The sequence below is a fragment of the Schistocerca piceifrons genome, chromosome 4 (assembly GCF_021461385.2).
Source record: "Schistocerca piceifrons isolate TAMUIC-IGC-003096 chromosome 4, iqSchPice1.1, whole genome shotgun sequence".
NCBI lineage: Eukaryota > Metazoa > Arthropoda > Insecta > Orthoptera > Acrididae > Schistocerca > Schistocerca piceifrons.
The window spans coordinates 352,210,317-352,229,892 of record NC_060141.1 but is presented as its reverse complement, the minus strand read 5'-3'; the positions used below and the strand labels follow the sequence as shown (position 1 = coordinate 352,229,892).

The following is a 19,576-nucleotide window of genomic DNA, read 5'->3' as shown; positions in this document are numbered from 1 at the left end:
TGATAAGTCTAGATACGACTGACCAGTGACACGTAATTAAGTACGGTATCCTGTCTGATCACTTGCATCCGTTCATGTCCATTGTGTATTCCGACGGACTTGGGCAATTCCCCAATTGCTACAGAGTGGCTCCAGGAACACACTTCTAAGTTTAACACTTCCGATGGCCACCAAACTCCCAGACATGAATGTCACTGAGCATATCTGGGATGCCTTACAACGTGTTCCGAAGAGATCTCCACCCCCTCGTACTCTTACGGGTTTATGGGCAGCCCTGCAGGATTCATGGCGTCAATTCCCTGCAGCAGTACTTCAGACATTGAGTCCATGCCACATTGTGTTGCGGCACTTTATCATCAGTAATGAATACATCCTGCTTAATCTCCATATGCATTCGGGTAGTCGTATGCCCTAAATATTGTCAAGAGCAGGAGCAGACAACTTTTTTGCCGTCATTGTGTATTCTTGTATTTCTGTACTGTACATTACTTTCTGGTTTTGCAATTTTTTTCCGTCATTGTGTATTCTTGTATTTATTTCATAGATTCTGACGTGCAAGCACCATTATTTGGATGATGAATATCTTGCCTTATATTGTTCCAGGGCCTCCGTCGTCGAGGGTGCCTGTCTCATCGGAGCTACAGGTAAGGGCGCTTGGTTCCAATAACGTATTGAAGCTTTCGTGAACAAACTGCTGTGGAGTACAGTCCTAATTGATAATCAACTAAAAAGTTCATATTCTACTAATACAATAATATTGTTGTTGTAACAGGTTGTTCAACAATAATTTGTAAGCCAACCTACTGTCATATGATGCCTTTTTAAAATGTTTCCATTACGAGTAGGAACTACTCGCTAAGCTGTTACTGAAGTTATCGCTGCTGTGCTCCCATGAGTGAAATAGTGCTTTTTTTACGTAGTTCGAAATACAAATCTTTCCAGTCGAGCTTATGGGTATTTAGAGGGCTTGTGTTGTAGTACTCAGTCGGAAGACTGGCTTGATGCAGCTCTCCAAGCTGCTCTATCCTGCGCGATTCTCTTAATCTTTGAATAACTGTTGCAACTTACATGAATTTGAATCTGTTTACTGTATTCATACCTAGATCTTCCTTTGCCATTTTCACCCCACATACTTCCCGCGGTTAACACATTGACGATCCTCTGATACTTCAGGCTGCATCGTTTTAGCCAGTCCCTTCTTTCAGTGAAGCCGTTCTTTTCCCCTGCAATTGTGTTCAGTTCCTCATTTGTTTTTCGATTTACCCATCTAATCATTCTTTTTCAGCACCACATTTCAAAAGCTTCTTTTCTCTGCGTGTCGCCCAAGTTTCCCTTCCGTGTAAGGTTACACTCCAGACAGTTACATTCAGAAAATACTTCAAAACACTTCAGTTATTTAACTAATTCCTCTTTTTTGGAAATGTTTACCTTGCTATAGCCCGTCTGCATTTTATAGTCTCTCTACTTAGGCTATGAGTTATTCTGGTGGCAAAATACCGAAAATTACCTATTACTTTGTCTCTCGTGTCCTAATCTAATTCCCCCAGTATCGCCCGATTTAATTCGGCCTAATTTCTTGATCCTTCTTTTAATTTGATTGATATTCATCTTAAAATATATTTTCAGGGACTGTCCATTCCGTCTTCCAAGAAGTTTGCTGTCTATGACAGACTTACAATATCATCGGCAATTTGCAGAATTTTAATTTCTTTGTACTTGAACTTTAAATTACCTTTCGAAATGACTTCTTGGTTTCGTTCACATGTTGATCAATAGACAGACAGAAAACATTGGAGGTAGATCACCACCACAGTCTCACTCCCTGTTTCCCCTTTTGTGTCCTTCGATTCTTTCAACTACAGTCTGGAGTCCGTACAAGCTGCAGATAACGTTTGTCTTCCTGTATTGGAGAGAGGGTGTAGTCCAGTTCACTTTGGAAAATCTGCCTCTGAATCTCCAGAAGCGGTAAACGTAGGTTTACCTTTCTCAGTCTACTTCTAGGATAAGTCACAGGGCCAATACTGCCTCGCATAGTCATTTTCTATGATCCCAAAATGATCTTCCCCTAAGTCGGCTTCTACCAGCTTTTCCATTCTTCTGTAAATAATTCGTGTCAATTTTTTAGTCCTGACCTATTAAACTGATGTTTCGGTAGTAGTCACACATATCAGCAATTGCATTCTTCGGATTTGGAATCATTATATACTTTCTGAAGTCTAACGGCATTTCTCCTGCGTCATAAATCTAGCATACCAAATGAACAGTTCTGTCACGGTTGGCTTTTTGAAGAATCTCAATAATTCTGAGTGAATGTCGTCTACTCCAGGGACCACGTTTCCAGTTAGGTCTTTAAGTGCTCTATCAAGCTCTTTTCGCAGTATATATCCCATCTCATTTTAAACTGCTTCGTCTTCGGTTTTTATAATGTTGTTCTCAAATTTGCTCCCTTGTGTAGGCCCTCTATATATTCCTTCCGCCTTCCAGCTTTTCCTTCTTTGCTGCGACTGGCTTGTCATCACAACTCTTAATATTTATACAGTTGCTTCACTTTTCTCCTACGCATCTTTACTTTTCCTAAAGGCCGTATGTATCTTTCCAATAGTTATATATGCTTCTACATTCCTGCATTTGTTCTCTGCCCATTCCTCCTTAGCCGGCCGCGGTGGTCTAGCGGTTCTAGGCGCTCAGTCCGGAACCGCGTGACTGCTACGGTCGCAGGTTCGAATCCTGCCTCGGGCATGGATGTGTGTGATGTCCTTAGGTTAGTTAGGTTTAAGTAGTTCTAAGTTCTAGGGGACTGATGACCACAGCTGTTAAGTCCCATAGTGCTCAGAGCCATTTGAACCATTCCTTCTAATTTTGCGTATCCTGGCAGTCTAAAAAATTAGACATTGTAGTCTCTTCCACCGGCTTCACTTCCTGCATTTTTGTACTTTCTCCAATTCGTCAGTTAAATTCATTTTCTCCTGTGTTACCCAGGGATTACTACTTGACCTTGTTGTTTTACTTACGTGATCCGCTGCTGCCATTCCTATTTCATCTCTTAAAACTACCCATTCGTATTATATTGTATTACATTCCCTGTTTTGAGTCCAGCGTTGCGTGATACTTCCTCTGAAACTATCAACAACCTCTGGTTACTTCAGTTTAGCCAGGTCCCATTTATTTGTCATTTTGTGTTACAGGCTCTTGCTTCATTTGTAATCGTCTTCGATGTAACACACATCGTCTGGTGAAGGCGGATAGAAAGTTCAAAAAGTTCGAATAATCAGAGATTTTTCATTACTTCATTTTCCATCTAATAAGATTATGAGCTTGAAGTACAAAAACGATGTTTGCAGTCGACGTTCGGATCATATAAAGCTGAGTATGAACAAGTGATGCTGCACATTTCAAATGTAAAGTGCTGCAGTGGGAACAAGACGAGCTAAGTATTTATGTCTGTCAGTTAATATAGACCAGTATTGAAGAAAACACGGCATTCAAACAGTCTGGATGACTTAATTTTTACATACGACTTAGATGCTTCTGTTTACCGGTGGTCGTTTATGACAAAGTAGCAAATCAGTAACGTAAATGCTGGTCTGCTCTGCTGCGTTCTGTGTTAATACCTAGAATAAATCACTGGACTTGCATGTACCTGAAAGAAATCACGTGCACTTAAAATTACTGTAACTGCTTGCCAAAACTCAAAACGTGAGTCAAGAATGCAGTTAGTTGACCATGCTGCAGTGTACTGCGCGACAGCAGTATTATGTTCACTTTACGCCCAAGCATTAAGATAAAACGTGACGAAACGGGATTAAATAATTTGAAAGGTTTTTTAAGCTGAAATTCAAAGCCACACAAGTAATTTCAATTACATTAGCATGAGAACTTAGGGTCTACTTTAGAGTGTGTCACAAACAACGAGGCAGATACAAGCATAAACTAAAGAAAAGTCGGTACACGATTTTCGTTAAGATTTACTCCTTTCTCTTTTTTCTTAAAATCATTTAAAAAAAGGGCGAAGCAGTATTTAGCAATACTATAGACACCTGATTGTCATGAAATTGATACCACGGTAGAGACTGTTTACCGGAATTTCATCTTTCGCATAAAAGTAATTCGCGGAATGAATAATGATGCCAGAGCATCTTGCGCGTGTATTAAGACTAACACTCGTAGCAAATATACAAATTATGATACACATTACCTCATTCCAAGTGTACAGGCACACAGGGAATCATTTTGCGACGCTCATACCGCGAGCCATGAAGACCAACAGGAGAGAATAGACCACGACTCGTTTGACAAGACAGGCGACATCTGCCCGTACCATTGACTCTGCTAAAATACATGTGAATCATCCATGTATTCAGGTACAGGGCCAAAAAGATAACGAAATTTCCACCCGCTTCTCATTATACACGCATCTTTCAATGCCATCAACTTTGACTTCATAAATCTGGAAAGACATGCTAAGATTACAAAGTTTTATATTGTGATGTACAATCTGGAGGAGCATTTTGCAAAAAAATCTCGTATATGGTTATCTTAAATTTAATGAGGATACTGTAGATAGGTGTGTCTATATCCAAACTTATGGAGAACAGATTCAAATCCACCAATCCACGTTAATATGGTTTGCGTACTGAAACTAATTGTGCAGACCTTGCTGTCCTGAAGTACCACGCTGTTCTGCGTGAAAAACTGAATGTGATGCTAAAATATAGCTCCAATGTTTTATCTGAATTCGGCTGCCAGTGTCTTTGGGGTGAAATTTTACCCCTGCCTGGTTAAGGAACCAAGTCAGAGGCTCACTGAACTTTCATCACGTGGTCTGAGGGGGGAGGGGAGAGGGGGGGCGGGGGGTGACTGTAACCACAGAAAATGAGGTCGGCTATCGGCGTTTGTATGGCACTGCAGGTTTCCCGTCGACGCTTATCCACAGGACAAACTAGTGAGTCCGTATCTCCGTGACTCACATAAGCTCAAGTCAAATAGACAACAATCGAGTAGCGTAGCATTCAGTGTGTGTTCGACCTATTTACACCATGATCTTCAGTTCGATACAAGCCCTTCGTATCCACGTGAAGCCACTAGAGACCTAATTGGATCGATGAGTATGGACACTGGACCAAAGAATAATAATAATAATAAAGCCCGTGGAGGCCCGGGAAAAGAATAGGCCTCCGGTATGTTGTTCTGCCAGTCGGAAAAGGCGACGAAAAGAACAAACCACTAATAGGGCTAACCCCCCTTTTTAGTGTGATTACTTGGTTCAGGACAGAACTAAAGAAGCCTCGGACAAGCGCCGTCATGGTCGGGGACGACGCTTGAACCCTATGCCCGCCCACAATGGTAACGACACTGCTAGCCAACTGGAAAATGATTTAAATCCAAATAGAGGTGTTTTGCAGGATATGTTTCCTGCAACCACCCTAGAAGGAAAACAAAGACAGAGGATGAGATGGTCAGATGAAGTTAATCGACACCTCATGTTCTGTTATTACCAAGCAACAAACCTAGGAACCAACACAACTGGATACAGATCACAAGTATACACAACATTTATTACCAGATACCCGGAATTAAAATTTTTAACAGAACAGCGACTAGCTGATCAGATCCATGTAATAATAAAAAATAACAGGATACCCCAGTCAGAATTAGAAAACATCAAACAACAAGTACAACAAACACTGGAACAAAATAATGTGCAATTAGAAGAAGAAGAAAATACAGTAATGGACTTAAACATCCCAGTAAAGGACTCAAACATCCCAGAGCAAACAAACAAAGACCAACACGCATCAATTAAACAATCAGAGGAAAACGAAATCTTAAGACAGCCACCAGAACAAGCACAAATAGAACACGAAGTGACACACATGTTAGATATAGAAGAGAAATTTCAGCTGACATATATAGAATACAAAGACACAAATACAGACATTAGACCATTCTTGCATAGACCGCCAAATAACCCACAAGTCGAAACAACAATAAAAACTATCAACACAATCATACACAACAAAATAAATGAAAACACAACTATGGAAGAGTTACAACTACTGGTTTATATAGGACCACTCACTACACTAAATATATGAGCGAGGTGGCGCAGTGGTTAGCACACTGGACTCGCATTCGGGAGGACGACGGTTCAATCCCGTCTCCGGCCATCCTGATTTAGGTTTTCCGTGATTTCCCTAAATCGTTTAAGGCAAATGCCGGGATGGTTCCTTTGAAAGGGCACGGCTGATTTCCTTCCCAATCCTTCCCTAACCCGAGCTTGCGCTCCGTCTCTAATGACCTCGTTGTTGACGGGACGTTAAACCCTAACTACCGCCACCACTAAATATACACACTAGGCAGAGATCAGAACCAACCAACACACAGAAGAAACCCACAAAACCAGCATGGCAACACAGGCTTGGCTACAGATCAGAATATAAAAACTGAGAAAAGACATCGGACAGCTAACACAATTTATAAGAAATGAAATATCAGACAAAAAACGAAAAAGGTTAGGTAAAATCTCACAACAAGAAGCAATAGAGCAATTAGATGAAAAGAAGCAGAAATTAAAAGCATTGGCCAAACGACTTAGAAGATACAAAAAAAATGAAAATAGAAGGAAACAAAACCAAACATTCAACACAAACCAAAAGAGATTTTACCAAACAATAGATAACACACACATTAAAATAGACAATCCACCAAACATAAGAGACATGGAACACTTCTGGAGCAACATATGGTCAAACCCGGTACAACATAACAGGCATGCACGGTGGATACAAGCAGAAACAGACTCATACAAGATGATACCACAAATGCCTGAAGTGATAATTTTGCAACATGAAGTCACCCAAGCAATTAATTCTACGAACAATTGGAAAGCCCCTGGAAATGATAAAATAGCAAATTTCTGGCTAAAGAAGTTCACCTCAACACATTCACATCTAACTAAATTATTTAACAGTTACTTTGCAGAACCATACATATTCCCTGATACACTTACACATGGAATAACCTATCTGAAACCTAAAGATCAAGCAGACACAGCAAACCCAGCTAAATATCGCCCCATAACGTGCCTACCAACAATCTACAAAATATTAACTTCAGTCATTACACAGAAATTGACACATACAACACAGAACAAAATTATAAATGAAGAACAAAAAGGCTGCTGCAAAGGAGCACGAGGATGTAAAGAGCAACTGATAATAGTTCCAGAGGTGACATCTCAAGCTAAAACTAAACAAAGGTCGCTACACTACGCATACATTGATTACCAAAAAGCTTTTGATAGTGTACCCCACTCATGGTTACTACAGATATTGGAAATATACAAAGTAGATCCTAAATTGATACAGTTCCTAAACATAGTAATGAAAAACTGGAAAACCACACTTAATATCCAAACAAATTCAGATAATATCACATCACAGCCAATACAGATTAAGCGTGGAATATACCAAGGAGACTCATTAAGTCATTTCTGGTTCTGTCTTGCTCTGAACCCACTAACCAACATGCTAAATAATACAAATTATGGATATAATATTACTGGAACATACCCACACAAAATCACACATTTGCTATACATGGATGATCTAAAACTACTGGCAGCAACCAATCAACAACTCAACCAATTACTGAAGATAACAGAAGTATTCAGCAATGATACAAATATGGCTTTTCGAACTGACAAATGTAAGAAAAATAGCATAGTCAAGGGAAAACACACTAAACAACATGATTACTTATTGGATAACCACAACGACTGCACAGAAACGATGGAAAAAACAGATGCCTATCAATATCTAGGATACAGACAAAAAATAGGAATAGATAATACAAATATCAAAGAAGAACTAAAAGAAAAATATAGACAAAGACTAACAAAAATACTGAAAACAGAATTGACAGCAAGAAACAAGACAAAAGCTATAAATACTTATGCTATACCAATATTGACCTACTCATTTGGAGTAGTGAAATGGAGTAACACAGACCGAGAAACACTCAGTACACTTACACGATCACAATGCCACAAATATAGAATACAGCACATACATTCAGCAACAGAAAGATTCACATTAAGCAGAAAGGAAGGAGGAAGGGGATTCATCGACATAAAAAAACCTACATTATGGACAGGTAGACAATTTAAGAAAATTCTTTCTAGAACGAGCAGAAACTAGCAAAATACACAAAGCAATCACTCATATAAATACATCGGCTACACCACTGCAATTTCATACCCACTTCTACAACCCTTTAGATGACATAACATCAACAGATACGAAGAAAGTAAATTGGAAACAGAAAACACTACATGGCAAGCACCCGTATCATCTAACACAGCCACACATCGATCAAGACGCATCCAACACATGGCTAAGAAAAGGCAATATATACAGTGAGACGGAAGGATTCATGATTGCAATACAGGATCAAACAATAAACACCAGATATTACAGCAAGCATATTATCAACGATCCCAATACCACAACAGATAAATGCAGACTTTGCAAACAACAAATAGAAACAGTAGATCACATCACAAGTGGATGTACAATACTAGCAAATACAGAATACCCCAGAAGACATGACAATGTAGCAAAAATAATACATCAACAACTTGCCATACAAAATAAACTAATAAAACAACACGTTCCCACATACAAGTATGCACCACAAAATGTACTGGAGAATGATGAATACAAATTACACTGGAACAGAACCATTATAACAGATAAAACAACACCACATAACAAACCTGACATCATACTCACCAATAAAAAGAAGAAATTAACACAACTAATCGAAATATCCATACCCAATACAACAAATATACAGAAGAAAACAGGAGAAAAAATTGAAAAATACATCCAACTGGCTGAGGAAGTCAAGGATATGTGGCATCAGGATAAAGTTGACATTATACCGATTATACTATCAACTACAGGAGTCATACCGCACAATATCCACCAGTACATCAACGCAATACAGCTACATCCAAACGTATATATACAACTACAGAAATCCGTAATTATTGATACATGTTCAATAACCCGAAAGTTCCTAAATGCAATGTAACATACACCGTACAGTTAAAAGGAAGTCACGCTTGATCGAGGTCCGCGTCACTTTTATTTTTGACCAGACATAACGTCTGAGAAAGAAAGAATAATAATAATAATAATAATAATAATAATAATAATAAAAACCATAGATGCTGCCCATCTGCAAAAATACAACTACACTCATTAGTTAATAGGGAAGTGTGTGGTACAGCATACCTGTGTTCTACAACGAAGTATGCGGAATTGTCATATAGTGCCTAGCAAAAAATAGTCATATACACTTCCAGCATGTATTTTGAATGGCAGAAACGCTGTGTAATTTGTACTACGTTTCACGTACAACCAGAAAATGAATGTGCAGGAACATGACTTGCATGTTGTGCATGCAGACATTCCAAACCACTGGAATCGTAGCCACTGACTGATAACGTGCTGCATCTGAAAGGATGAACAAGTTACCAGTTCTGAGAATTTAGCGGCGAGAACAGCAAAGAAATTCACATCTAAATACTTTGCCACTATGTTTGATACAACATCATTACGTCTGCGTTCACTGTATGGCGCAGTGTGATTTTTAGTAAAATTTACGATGGATCTTTCGTTATTTGCGAGCTGTACATTGTAACCAAACTAAACAACCTCACCTTTAACAGCAAGGTTAATAGTTATGGATTATTTGCGAATATTCCCGAAGGCTTGACTTTTACCGTCAATCTAGCTGGACGTCTTTACTATGTTCCAAAATCGGCAGGCACTCTCCAACGTACCTTTATGTAATAGCAATCCGCTGGGAAGTATACGGTAGACAGTAGCTTAAACGCAACCCAGAGTTTCTTTCTAGTATTCAGTTTTGATTCGAGCTTTGCAGCGCCTTTGAATGGCTCATTTGGTGAAAGCGTTGCGTTTATTCGGAATTACGACGATGGCGTAGGGTATGCCACATTTGAAGGTCTGAGGTTTAGTCCTCATTCAGTCTTGTTTTTTAATTCATCGCTATTTTAACTCGCCAGTGATCTGCATACTTGAAAAATAGGAAGTTGCACCGTAATTTGCAGTACATTCCAGGCTGCACGTTCTGCTAGAACTGGCTAAGTCAGTCAGTGAAGATGGGAGGAAGGTAAGGGCCATACAACATCCAAATCTACCATGCCCGGTAAACCATTGTGATTTTCTATCCAGCATTCGGAATGACAGCTTTGCAATACAATTAATGCAACTGTTTACCAATGAGGGTGTAACGACGCGCTACACAGAATACAACCGAGTTACTGGTGGGCAACCGTTAGGCACGCAATTACTGTGGAAGAAGCTATGGACTCTGTTAGACACAGTTAAGACATCGGCATGTATTATCGTAAATTCAAGCTTTTCTCGACGAGAAAGTAGACTTGAACACCACGGTGTTTCACAAGGCATGGTCCTGTTGGAGGTGGCATGACCTTGTCTTCCTTTGACCTTAGAAATGACTTACCTGCCTCTTAGGGTGCTATAGTTCAACGTGGCCCTCGAAACGCGGGTAAAATTCACCGCTTTTAACATTAACGAATGGCTGAAGAAGCGAATGTTCCAAATGATTAGAAAAATGCACAAGTGGTTCCAGTTTTCAAGAAGGGTCTTCGAACAGAAGCACGCACATACAGCCGTACATCGGTAACGTCAATTTGTTGTAGAATTTTTTGAAAATGTTTTACGCTTGCTTGTTATGAGTTTTCTGGAGACCGAAAATCTACTCTGTAGCAGTGAACATGGCTTCCGCATACAATGACTACGTGAAACCCAGCTCTCTGTTCGTCCACGATACTCAGAAGGCAGTAGATAGTGGCTCACAATTGAATCAGTGTTCCTTTCCTTCCATCCTCCCAGAAGGCGTTCTGTATAGTTCCGCACTGGCGGCTAATGAACAAAATAACGATAACGACCGTACGGAACATCGGACCAGCTTTGCGACTGTGATGAAGTGATCCTAGTAAATGATAAGCAGTATGTTGTTCGTCGCGGGGAGAAATCTTTACACACAAAAATAACTTTGAACGTTCTGCAGCAGTGTGTCGCAGCATCATTACTTTTTACAAAATATGTTATCCAATGGATATTGTCGGAAGCTCAATGAGATTCTTCGCGGTTGGTGGTGTTGTATACTCAGAAGCCACAACTCTGGAAAATGGTAGCGAGAAGCAGAAACACTGGCAGAAGATAGATCCTAGGTGCAGGAATTGTCGATGACCAACATTAGCAAGTACAGTGTATTACGCGTAAATAGTCAGAAGAACCCGTTACGGTATGATTATACAGGGTGGCGCACGAAATGTGTTACCATTTTGTTTTTGAATATAAACCTTATTGTCAATACAATCTGAAAGGAACATATACTACAATGAATAGCCGTCCATGGAGATTTGTTCTAACTCTGCACATGCTCAATATGTCCACCATTTCGTTTCCTAACTTCCTTCAAACGAACACTGAAGTTAGTGATTACCCTACGGCACATGTCTTCCGTAATTTTACTGCAAGCTTGAAGAATAAGTCTTCTGAGCTCCATTAAATCACGTGGACGTTTCGGGAACATTTTTTCCTTTAGGTACACCCAAAGAAAAAAGTCACATGGATTGAAGTCTGGACTATTGGGGGGCCAATTTTGTCTGTCATTGAAGGGACCTGGAAACCGGAGCGAAATGATCCGCATGTCGAAATTCTCGTGTAAAAACTCGAACACACTGTTTTCAGTATGTGGCCTTGCTCCATCTTGCATGAACCACTGCGTGTTGAAGGGCAAGGCAGTAGCAAGGAGTTGTAGAATGAAGCTATTGCGAAGCATACTCAAATAACGCTCGCAGTTCAGTTTCTTCAAAGAAAAAGGGTCCAATAAGTCCGTGACTGGAAATTGCTGCCCACGCTGTAATCCTCGGAGCATAATGTTATCGTTCATGAAGCACTTGTGGGTTTTCAGTGGCCCAAAAGCGTACATTTTGTTTGTTAACCACACCGTCTAAATGAAAATGCGCCGCGTCTGAAAACCAAACGTTGTTGAGAGTTTCTTCCCTGTCCTTCGCCCACTGAGCAAACAGTAGTCTCTGCTGCTTGTGTTCTTCAGTGAGCTTCTGTGCACAGGTCCTCTTGTATGGGTACATATGGAGGTCACTTTTCAGAATGCGTTGAACGGAGCGTCTGGATATTCCCAGTTGCACTGCTGCCTTTCTACACGATTTCCCGGGACTTCCCTGTACAGCAACTCGTACCGCTTCAATATTCTCCGGCGAACAAACAGGCTTAGGCCGAGGTAGCTTCACTTCCATTACTGTTTCTTCCTCTACAAATATATCGTACAACCTGTGGATGGTCTTCTTGCAAGAGACCCATCGTGTGTTAAACTGTTGTCGAAAACGCCTCTGAGGCAAAACAAGGCTTTTCGTTACATGAAAAAGTAACACAATTGCCGATCGTTGCTGTGTCTTTAATTTTCCATTGTCAGCTATTGCTGCTTACTAGTCTCTTAGAGGCAGTATCGAGAATTACACGTCATTTCGTAACTCATTTGTTTTCCCAAGCTCTGCTGGTACTGCTGTAGAGATACCAGCGGGATATCTAATGTGCTTCGTAAATTGTAAAAGAAACAATTGGTAACACATTTCGTGCGCCACCCTGTACAATTACAGAACAATAATTCGAAGCAGACGCATCCGTTAAATACCTGGGAGTACGCGTATGTGCGATTTAAAGTGGAACGACGACTTAAAAATAATCGCAGGAAGGGCAGATTCCAGAATGAGAATCATCAGAACAGTCCTCAAGAATTATAATCCATCAGCAAAAGAGGTTGTTTACAAAACCCTCCCTCGACCAGTACTTCTGTAGAGCTCTTCAGTCTGGGACCCTTATCAGATACAATCGATACGGGCAGTAGAGAAGATACAACGAAGAACAGCGAATTTCGTCGCAGGTACATTTAATAAGCGCGAAAGCAACATGGAAATGACCATGCAACTACAGTGGGAGACGCTACAAGATGTTTCATTTCGGTGTGATGTGTGGTTAAAATTACGACAGTGTATGTTCCTAGAATAGTTGTCTCCTAGGTATATCTCGCAAAAGACCATGAAGGTAAAACCAGCAAGATTGGAGCTCCCACGGAAGCTTACCAACAATCGTTCTTCGCACACACCATTCACGACTGTTTGTAGAACAGGGAGGGGAAGTGACGGAGGTACACAAAGTACCCTACACCACAAACGATGAGGTGGCTTCTATTATATACATAGCCAAAAAATTGTGCCCACCTGCTTAATGATGTGTTGCTCCTCAGTTGAAACGCAATTCAGCAGTTCGCGTAGCATGGGTTCGACAGGAGGTCGCTAGGTTCCCGAAGGTATGTTGCACCACATGTCTACGCACAGGCCTCGCACATACAATGGGTTATGGGCCGGGAGAGTTTCAGCACGAAACCGACTCTGACAGCGTTCCAGATATGTTCCACGGGGTTCAGGTCAGGCGAACTTAGTGGACGAGCGAGACATCAACATTAGTTCATAACTACGCTCCGTAGACCACTGCAGCCAATTCTGACTTCGTGACAATTCTGATGCAGCTGCAAGAGGCCACCGCCATTGGGGAAGGCATGAAGACGCCAGTCAGTAAGTAAGTCTATGCAGTAGGTCGTTAGTGGGCGATGGGATTTACCAATGCAGAAAAAGCCAACATGCTCACGGTTCATTCTTGTACAGTGTATACGGCAAGATATCCCAATAGAAGTCAACCATCTCGGCACTTATCAATCTCTTTAACCATTTACGTGAAAGTGGTAGTGTAACGCCAAGACAACGTAACAGGAGGAAACAAGTGACTAGAGAAGTGGGGGAAATTAATGCTCTTGGTGCTGTTTCAGTTGATGCGTAAATTAGCTCCCACTCAATCGCACGAGGTAGTTGGATGAGTCAACAAGTACCTAACGCGTTTACCATCGACATAGGTTCCGTCCGAAACGATTATGAGAATCTTGTTTAGTAATGAAGCCACATTTACCAGTGATGGGCAGATAAACTGCCGAAACGTGCTAAATTGGATTGTTGGCAGTCCCCATTCGCTTCGTCAGATGGAACGTCAACGTCCATGGAATGTAAAAGTGTGAACCATCTGCGCACAGGTCCGTTTTACGTAGACGGAAAACTGAACGCGCACAGGTATCGCAGCCTCATAACAGACCATCTTCCACGGATGTTGGAAGACGTTCTTCTGCAGACTAGGAGGAATCTGAGGTACCATCATGGTGACTGTACAGCCTATAGTGCATGAAGTACTACAGCATGCCTTCATGGATTGTTTCAAAGTCGTAGTATTGGGCGGACAGTACCTGTACCTTGGCCAGCTCATTCCCCGGATTTGACGCCTGTAGGCTTTTTCTGCAGCCGTTGAAATTCTAGCACATGTGCAGCAGACTGGAATACCAGACAGGAAGTGTGTTTTGCCGCTGCTGGTGATCGTTGTGAACACAAGCTGTGATGATCAATTGTCCTGTTACGGGTCGGAACCGACATAACTAGTGAATGCACTCGCATTGTTCTTTAGTGTGTGGTACCCAACGTATCGTACAACTGTCAGTGTGAGTACTTTTAAAAATACGATATCTCGTAAACGAGTCACACTAGGACATTGCAACAAACACCGCTGACATTCTAATTTAACCTACCTTTATTTTGTTCATATTGCATGGGGGCTTAATTAAAATGCAATAATTTTAGTAACTGTGTGACCGGTTACGAAGTCTCGCAATCGGTTGGCCCTGACTAGTATTAGAATGCAATCTGACTGGATAAAATAAAAATAAAGAATGACAAGAAATTTCCATTAACACAATTGATTAATTTAGTCCCCTGCAATTATAAAAGCTACGAAACAACAAAGCACAAGTGTAACTGTTCTGTTTGTGGTAGCGTGACTCAACGTACATGTATCTGGCTCGATTCTTCCTCAATACGACAAGATATTTTAAACACCATTTACAATGAACTAATTGAAAAACCAGAAATACTATAATTGCACATAGAATCCAGAATTACAAGTCTAATACATGAACACGAACCGGATGCTTTGTTGACTGAACCTGTGACCAAGAGGCATTGTCATTAAAGAAATCTTTAATACTTTTTTACCTCAATATATATATTGACGAAAAATACGCTGTGATAATTGCAACATCTTCCATCTATACATTACACCAACCGAACAGCATCTACTCTCTCGCCTAACAGAACAACTACTGCACTCGACATTCCCTGAACTACTACTGCACCAGTGGAGGCGGCAGAATAATAATCTTTGGCGCAATCTCTGGCGCTGTGACTCAGTTAGCCACCTTTCAATATCAGTAGGCATTGTTCCATTTAAAAAGTATGTTTGCACAAAAAATACACTTTCTAAGTATTACCACAATCTGTCGATTGGCTAACAATGCGAGCCCCTGACTACCAATCCATATCCGCAATATTTACGTTTCAAGTTTTAGATATCCACCTCGTATAGGCGTGGTAGGGTGAATTTATTCTCTCGCAGGCACTGCGTTAATACGGTATGAGTGAAGGCTACGCTCGGCAAATTTCAGAGCAGCCGGCAGTTGTGTGAGGCCAGGGGGCGGCACGGGCGTGGAGTGTGGAAAGCCCTTGAGGCGGCACTTATCCTTGCCCTCGACCTGCTCTCCACGAACCACCTGCTCCTCTGACCTCCGCCACTGCGACCTTGAGGTTTTGGCTCCTCAGCCCTGAGCGACGGAAACAAGCTCTAGTAATCAATTTGGGAGAACCAACCTGACCTTGCAGACAATACTTACGTCTCGTTCATTGAAATAACAACTCCAGTAGGATCAAGATTACGAGATGCAGTCAAAGTTTTAGTTATCACTTCGAAAAATTATTTGTTTGTCTGTAGTTATATACTGAAGATCAAAAAATGGGTACACCTGCCTAATACCGTGTAGAGTTCCCGCGAGCACGCAGAAGTGCCGGAACACGACGTGGCATGGACTGATGTGCGAAGTAGTGCTGGAGGGAACTGACACCATGAATCCTGCAGGGCTGTGCATAAATCTGTAAGAGTACGAGGGGGTGGAGATCTCATCTGAACACCACGTTGCAAGGCATTGCAGATATGCCCAATAGTGTTCATGTCTCGGGAGTGTGGTGCCCAGTGCAAGTGTTTAAACTCAGAAGTGTGTTCCTTGAACCACTCCGTAGCAATTCTGGACGTGTGGGAGTCGCATTGTTCTGCTGGAATTGCCCAAGTCGCAAAGCACAATGCACAATGGGCATGAATGGATGCTTACGTACGTGTCACCTGTTAGTCGTATCTAGACGTATCAGGGGTCCCATATCACTCAGACTGCACATACCCCACATTACTTCAGAGCATCCACCAGCTTCAACAGTCCCCTGCTGACATTCTGGGTCCATGGATTCGTGAGGTTGTCTCCATACCCGTACACATCCATCCGCTCGATACAATCTGAAACGAGACTTCTCCGACCAGGCAACATGTTTCCAGTCATCAACAGTCCGATGTCGTTGTTGACGGGCCCAGGCGAGACGTAAAGCTTTGTGTCTTGCGGTCATCAAGGGTAAACGAGTGGGCCTTCGGCTTTGGAAGCCCATTTCGATGATGTTTCGTTGAATGATTCGCACGCTTACACTTATTGATGGCCCAGCATTGAAATCTTCAGCAATTTGCAGAAGGGTTGCACTTCTGTCAGGTTGAACGATATTCTTCAGTTGTCGTTGTCCCGTTCTTGCATGATCTTTTTTCGGCCGCAGCGATGTCGGTGATTTGATGTTTTAGCAGATTCTCCTTGTATTCCCGGTACACTCGTGAAATGGTCCTACGGCAAAATCCGCACTTCATCGCTGCTTCGGAGATGCTGTGCCCCATCGCTCGTGCGCCCACTATAACATCAGGTTTAAACTCTAATCTTCGTAACCTGCCGTTGTAGTAGCAGTAACCGATCTAACAACTGCACCAGACACTTGTTTTAAATAAGCGTTGCTGACAGCAGTGTCGTATTCGCCCTGTTTACATATTTCTCTATTTGAATACGCATGCCTATACCAATTTCTTTGGTGCTTCAGTGTAGTTATCAGTTAGAAAAAATTTTTTGTTTGTATGTAGGTATATGTCTGCAATCCCAGTACACATTGGAATAACTACGGTAAAGTACTGTAGCAAACCTCTAGAGGAGCCAACATAAAATTGCGCAGCCCACTGATAAAGTGGAATGTCTTACACCAATGAAGATGAAGTAAATTACGAGACACTAGTGCAGAGCACTTTCGAGTAATATTTATAGCACTAGCATCCAAACGAACTTGGACTGATCGCAAAACTGAAATGGGCTCAAAAGACATGAAGATCAGTCATCCTAATTTGACCTGTAGGAGTTACAGTGGTGGTAGTACAGTGAGGTGACAGAAGTCATACCATATCTCGTAATAACATGTCGGACCTCCTTTTTCCCGGTGTAGTGCAGCAGTTCGACGTGGTATGGACTCCACAAGTCGTTGGAAGTCCCCTTCAGAAATATTGAGCCATGCTGCCTCTATAGCTGTCCGTAATTGCGAAAGTGTTGCCGGTGCAGAATTTTGAGCACGAACAGACCTCTCAATTATGTCCCATAAATGTCCTATGGGGTTAATGTCAGGCATTGTGCGTAGCCAAATCGTTCGCTCGAATTGTCCAGAATGTTCTTCAAACCAATCGCGAACAATTGTGGCCTGATGACATGGCTCAATGTCATCCATAAAAATTCCATTCTTGTTTGGGAATATAATGTTCGTGAATGGGTGCTAATGGTCTCAAAGTAGCCTAACATGATCATTGCCAATTAGTGATCGGTTCAGTTGGACCAAAGCACCCACTCTATTCCGTGTGAACACAGCCGACACCATTACGGAACTACCACCAGCTTGCAAGTGCCTTTTTGACTACTAGGGTCCATGGCTTCGTGGGGTCTGCGCCACAGTCGACGCTGCCATCAACTGTTAGCAACTGAAATCAGGATCTATCAGACCAGGTCACGATTATCCAGTCGCCTACGGTCCAACCGATATCGCCACGAGAGGGGGAGCCGTTGAAGGCGATGTCGTGCAAGGCACTCGCGTCAGTCGTCTGCTATAGCTTCTTAACGCCAGATTTCGCCGCACACTGTCCTAACGGATACGTTCGTCGTACGTCCCACATTGATATCTGCGGCCATTTCACGCAGTCTTGCTTGTCTGTTAGCACCGACAACTCTGCGCAAACGCTGCTGCCCTCGATCGTTAAGTGAATTCCGTCAATCACTGCGTTGTCCGTTGTGAGAAGCAATGCTTGAAATTTGCTATCCTCGGCACATTATTGTCACTGTGGATCTCGGAATATTCAGTTCCCTACCTATTTCCGAAATTTAGTGCCCGATAAGTGTAGCTCCAACTCCCATTCGCGCGATCATAATCGCGTCGGAAACCTTCTCAAATTACTTACCTGAGTGCGGATGACAGCTTCGACAATGCACTATGTACGCGATACTACCACGATCTGTATATGCGCATATCGCTATACCACGACTTTTCTTACCTCGTTGTAAATTATAATTGCTAGATAGCTAGCTACGCGGGAAACTTTGTGTGCTGTACATGTACTATTAAAACATCGAATGCGTATCGCCGCAGAAGATTCCTAGGATATACTCTATACTCGCTGTGATGAAACTATACGATTACAACTTTTAATCCACCTTTCCAAAAAGAAGTATTTTGAAAAGTAGTTGATGAAAGAACTAAGGGTTTTTTTATGTGGAACGTTTATGTCGGAATTTAAGCAAAAAAAATTGTACAATTTAGGTACGGAAACAGGAAAGAGCAAAACGAGCACAGGGAAACACACCGTTGAGATTATTGAAAAAATATGATCGAGCCATTTGATAAAATGTGAAATAAAAACCAAATAGAGACACTGGGAAGTGATCCGTTTCTGATAAAAGTTGGTCGCTGGTGGAGTGCCAGCAGGTGTAGTTGAGATGGATGCCACTGCAGATTGCACGGAGGCGTTGCGGAAGCTGGTTGTAGTCATTACGTTAATAGCTTCACGTCGCCTCCAGCCGCCTGGGAGAAGAACTAGGCGCGTGCAAGTCTTTTATGGCGGTACGAGTGAGTCGTCGCGAGGGGTGGGGGAGGCGTAGACGGACGCACGCTGTGTTGTTCGTACCGTGCAATGCGCCTTACGTAACGCGACATTGAACTTGGCTACCAGCCGAGCGCCGCTCCTTAGTGTCCCAGTTGAATCTCTTCTTGAAACAGTAGAGCAGAGAAAAGCCTCTCGTGGGTTGCGTTCTGACGTTTTTCAGTGCTCTGTATGGTCACAGTGCCAACGGAGTGCGTTAAACAGTGTAGTCGAAAAGCTAGGGTCGTGTTGTTGCTTGTGGACTGCAACAGTGGTATGGCTCAGTAAAGTTCTGATGTTAATGATGTTGCAAGTTA

General features: G+C 41.9%; 1 protein-coding gene across 1 annotated transcript in view; it reads left to right on the top strand.

Moving 5' to 3' along the window:
- The window catches only part of LOC124795830 (protein spire homolog 1-like), a 679,725-nt gene that overhangs the window by 99,865 nt on the left and 560,284 nt on the right, over window positions 1-19,576 (top strand). Inside the window, exon 2 of the mRNA XM_047259913.1 lies at window positions 604-644. Within this exon, the coding sequence (XP_047115869.1) occupies window positions 604-644 (41 nt within the window). The remainder of the gene's footprint in view (window positions 1-603; window positions 645-19,576) is intronic.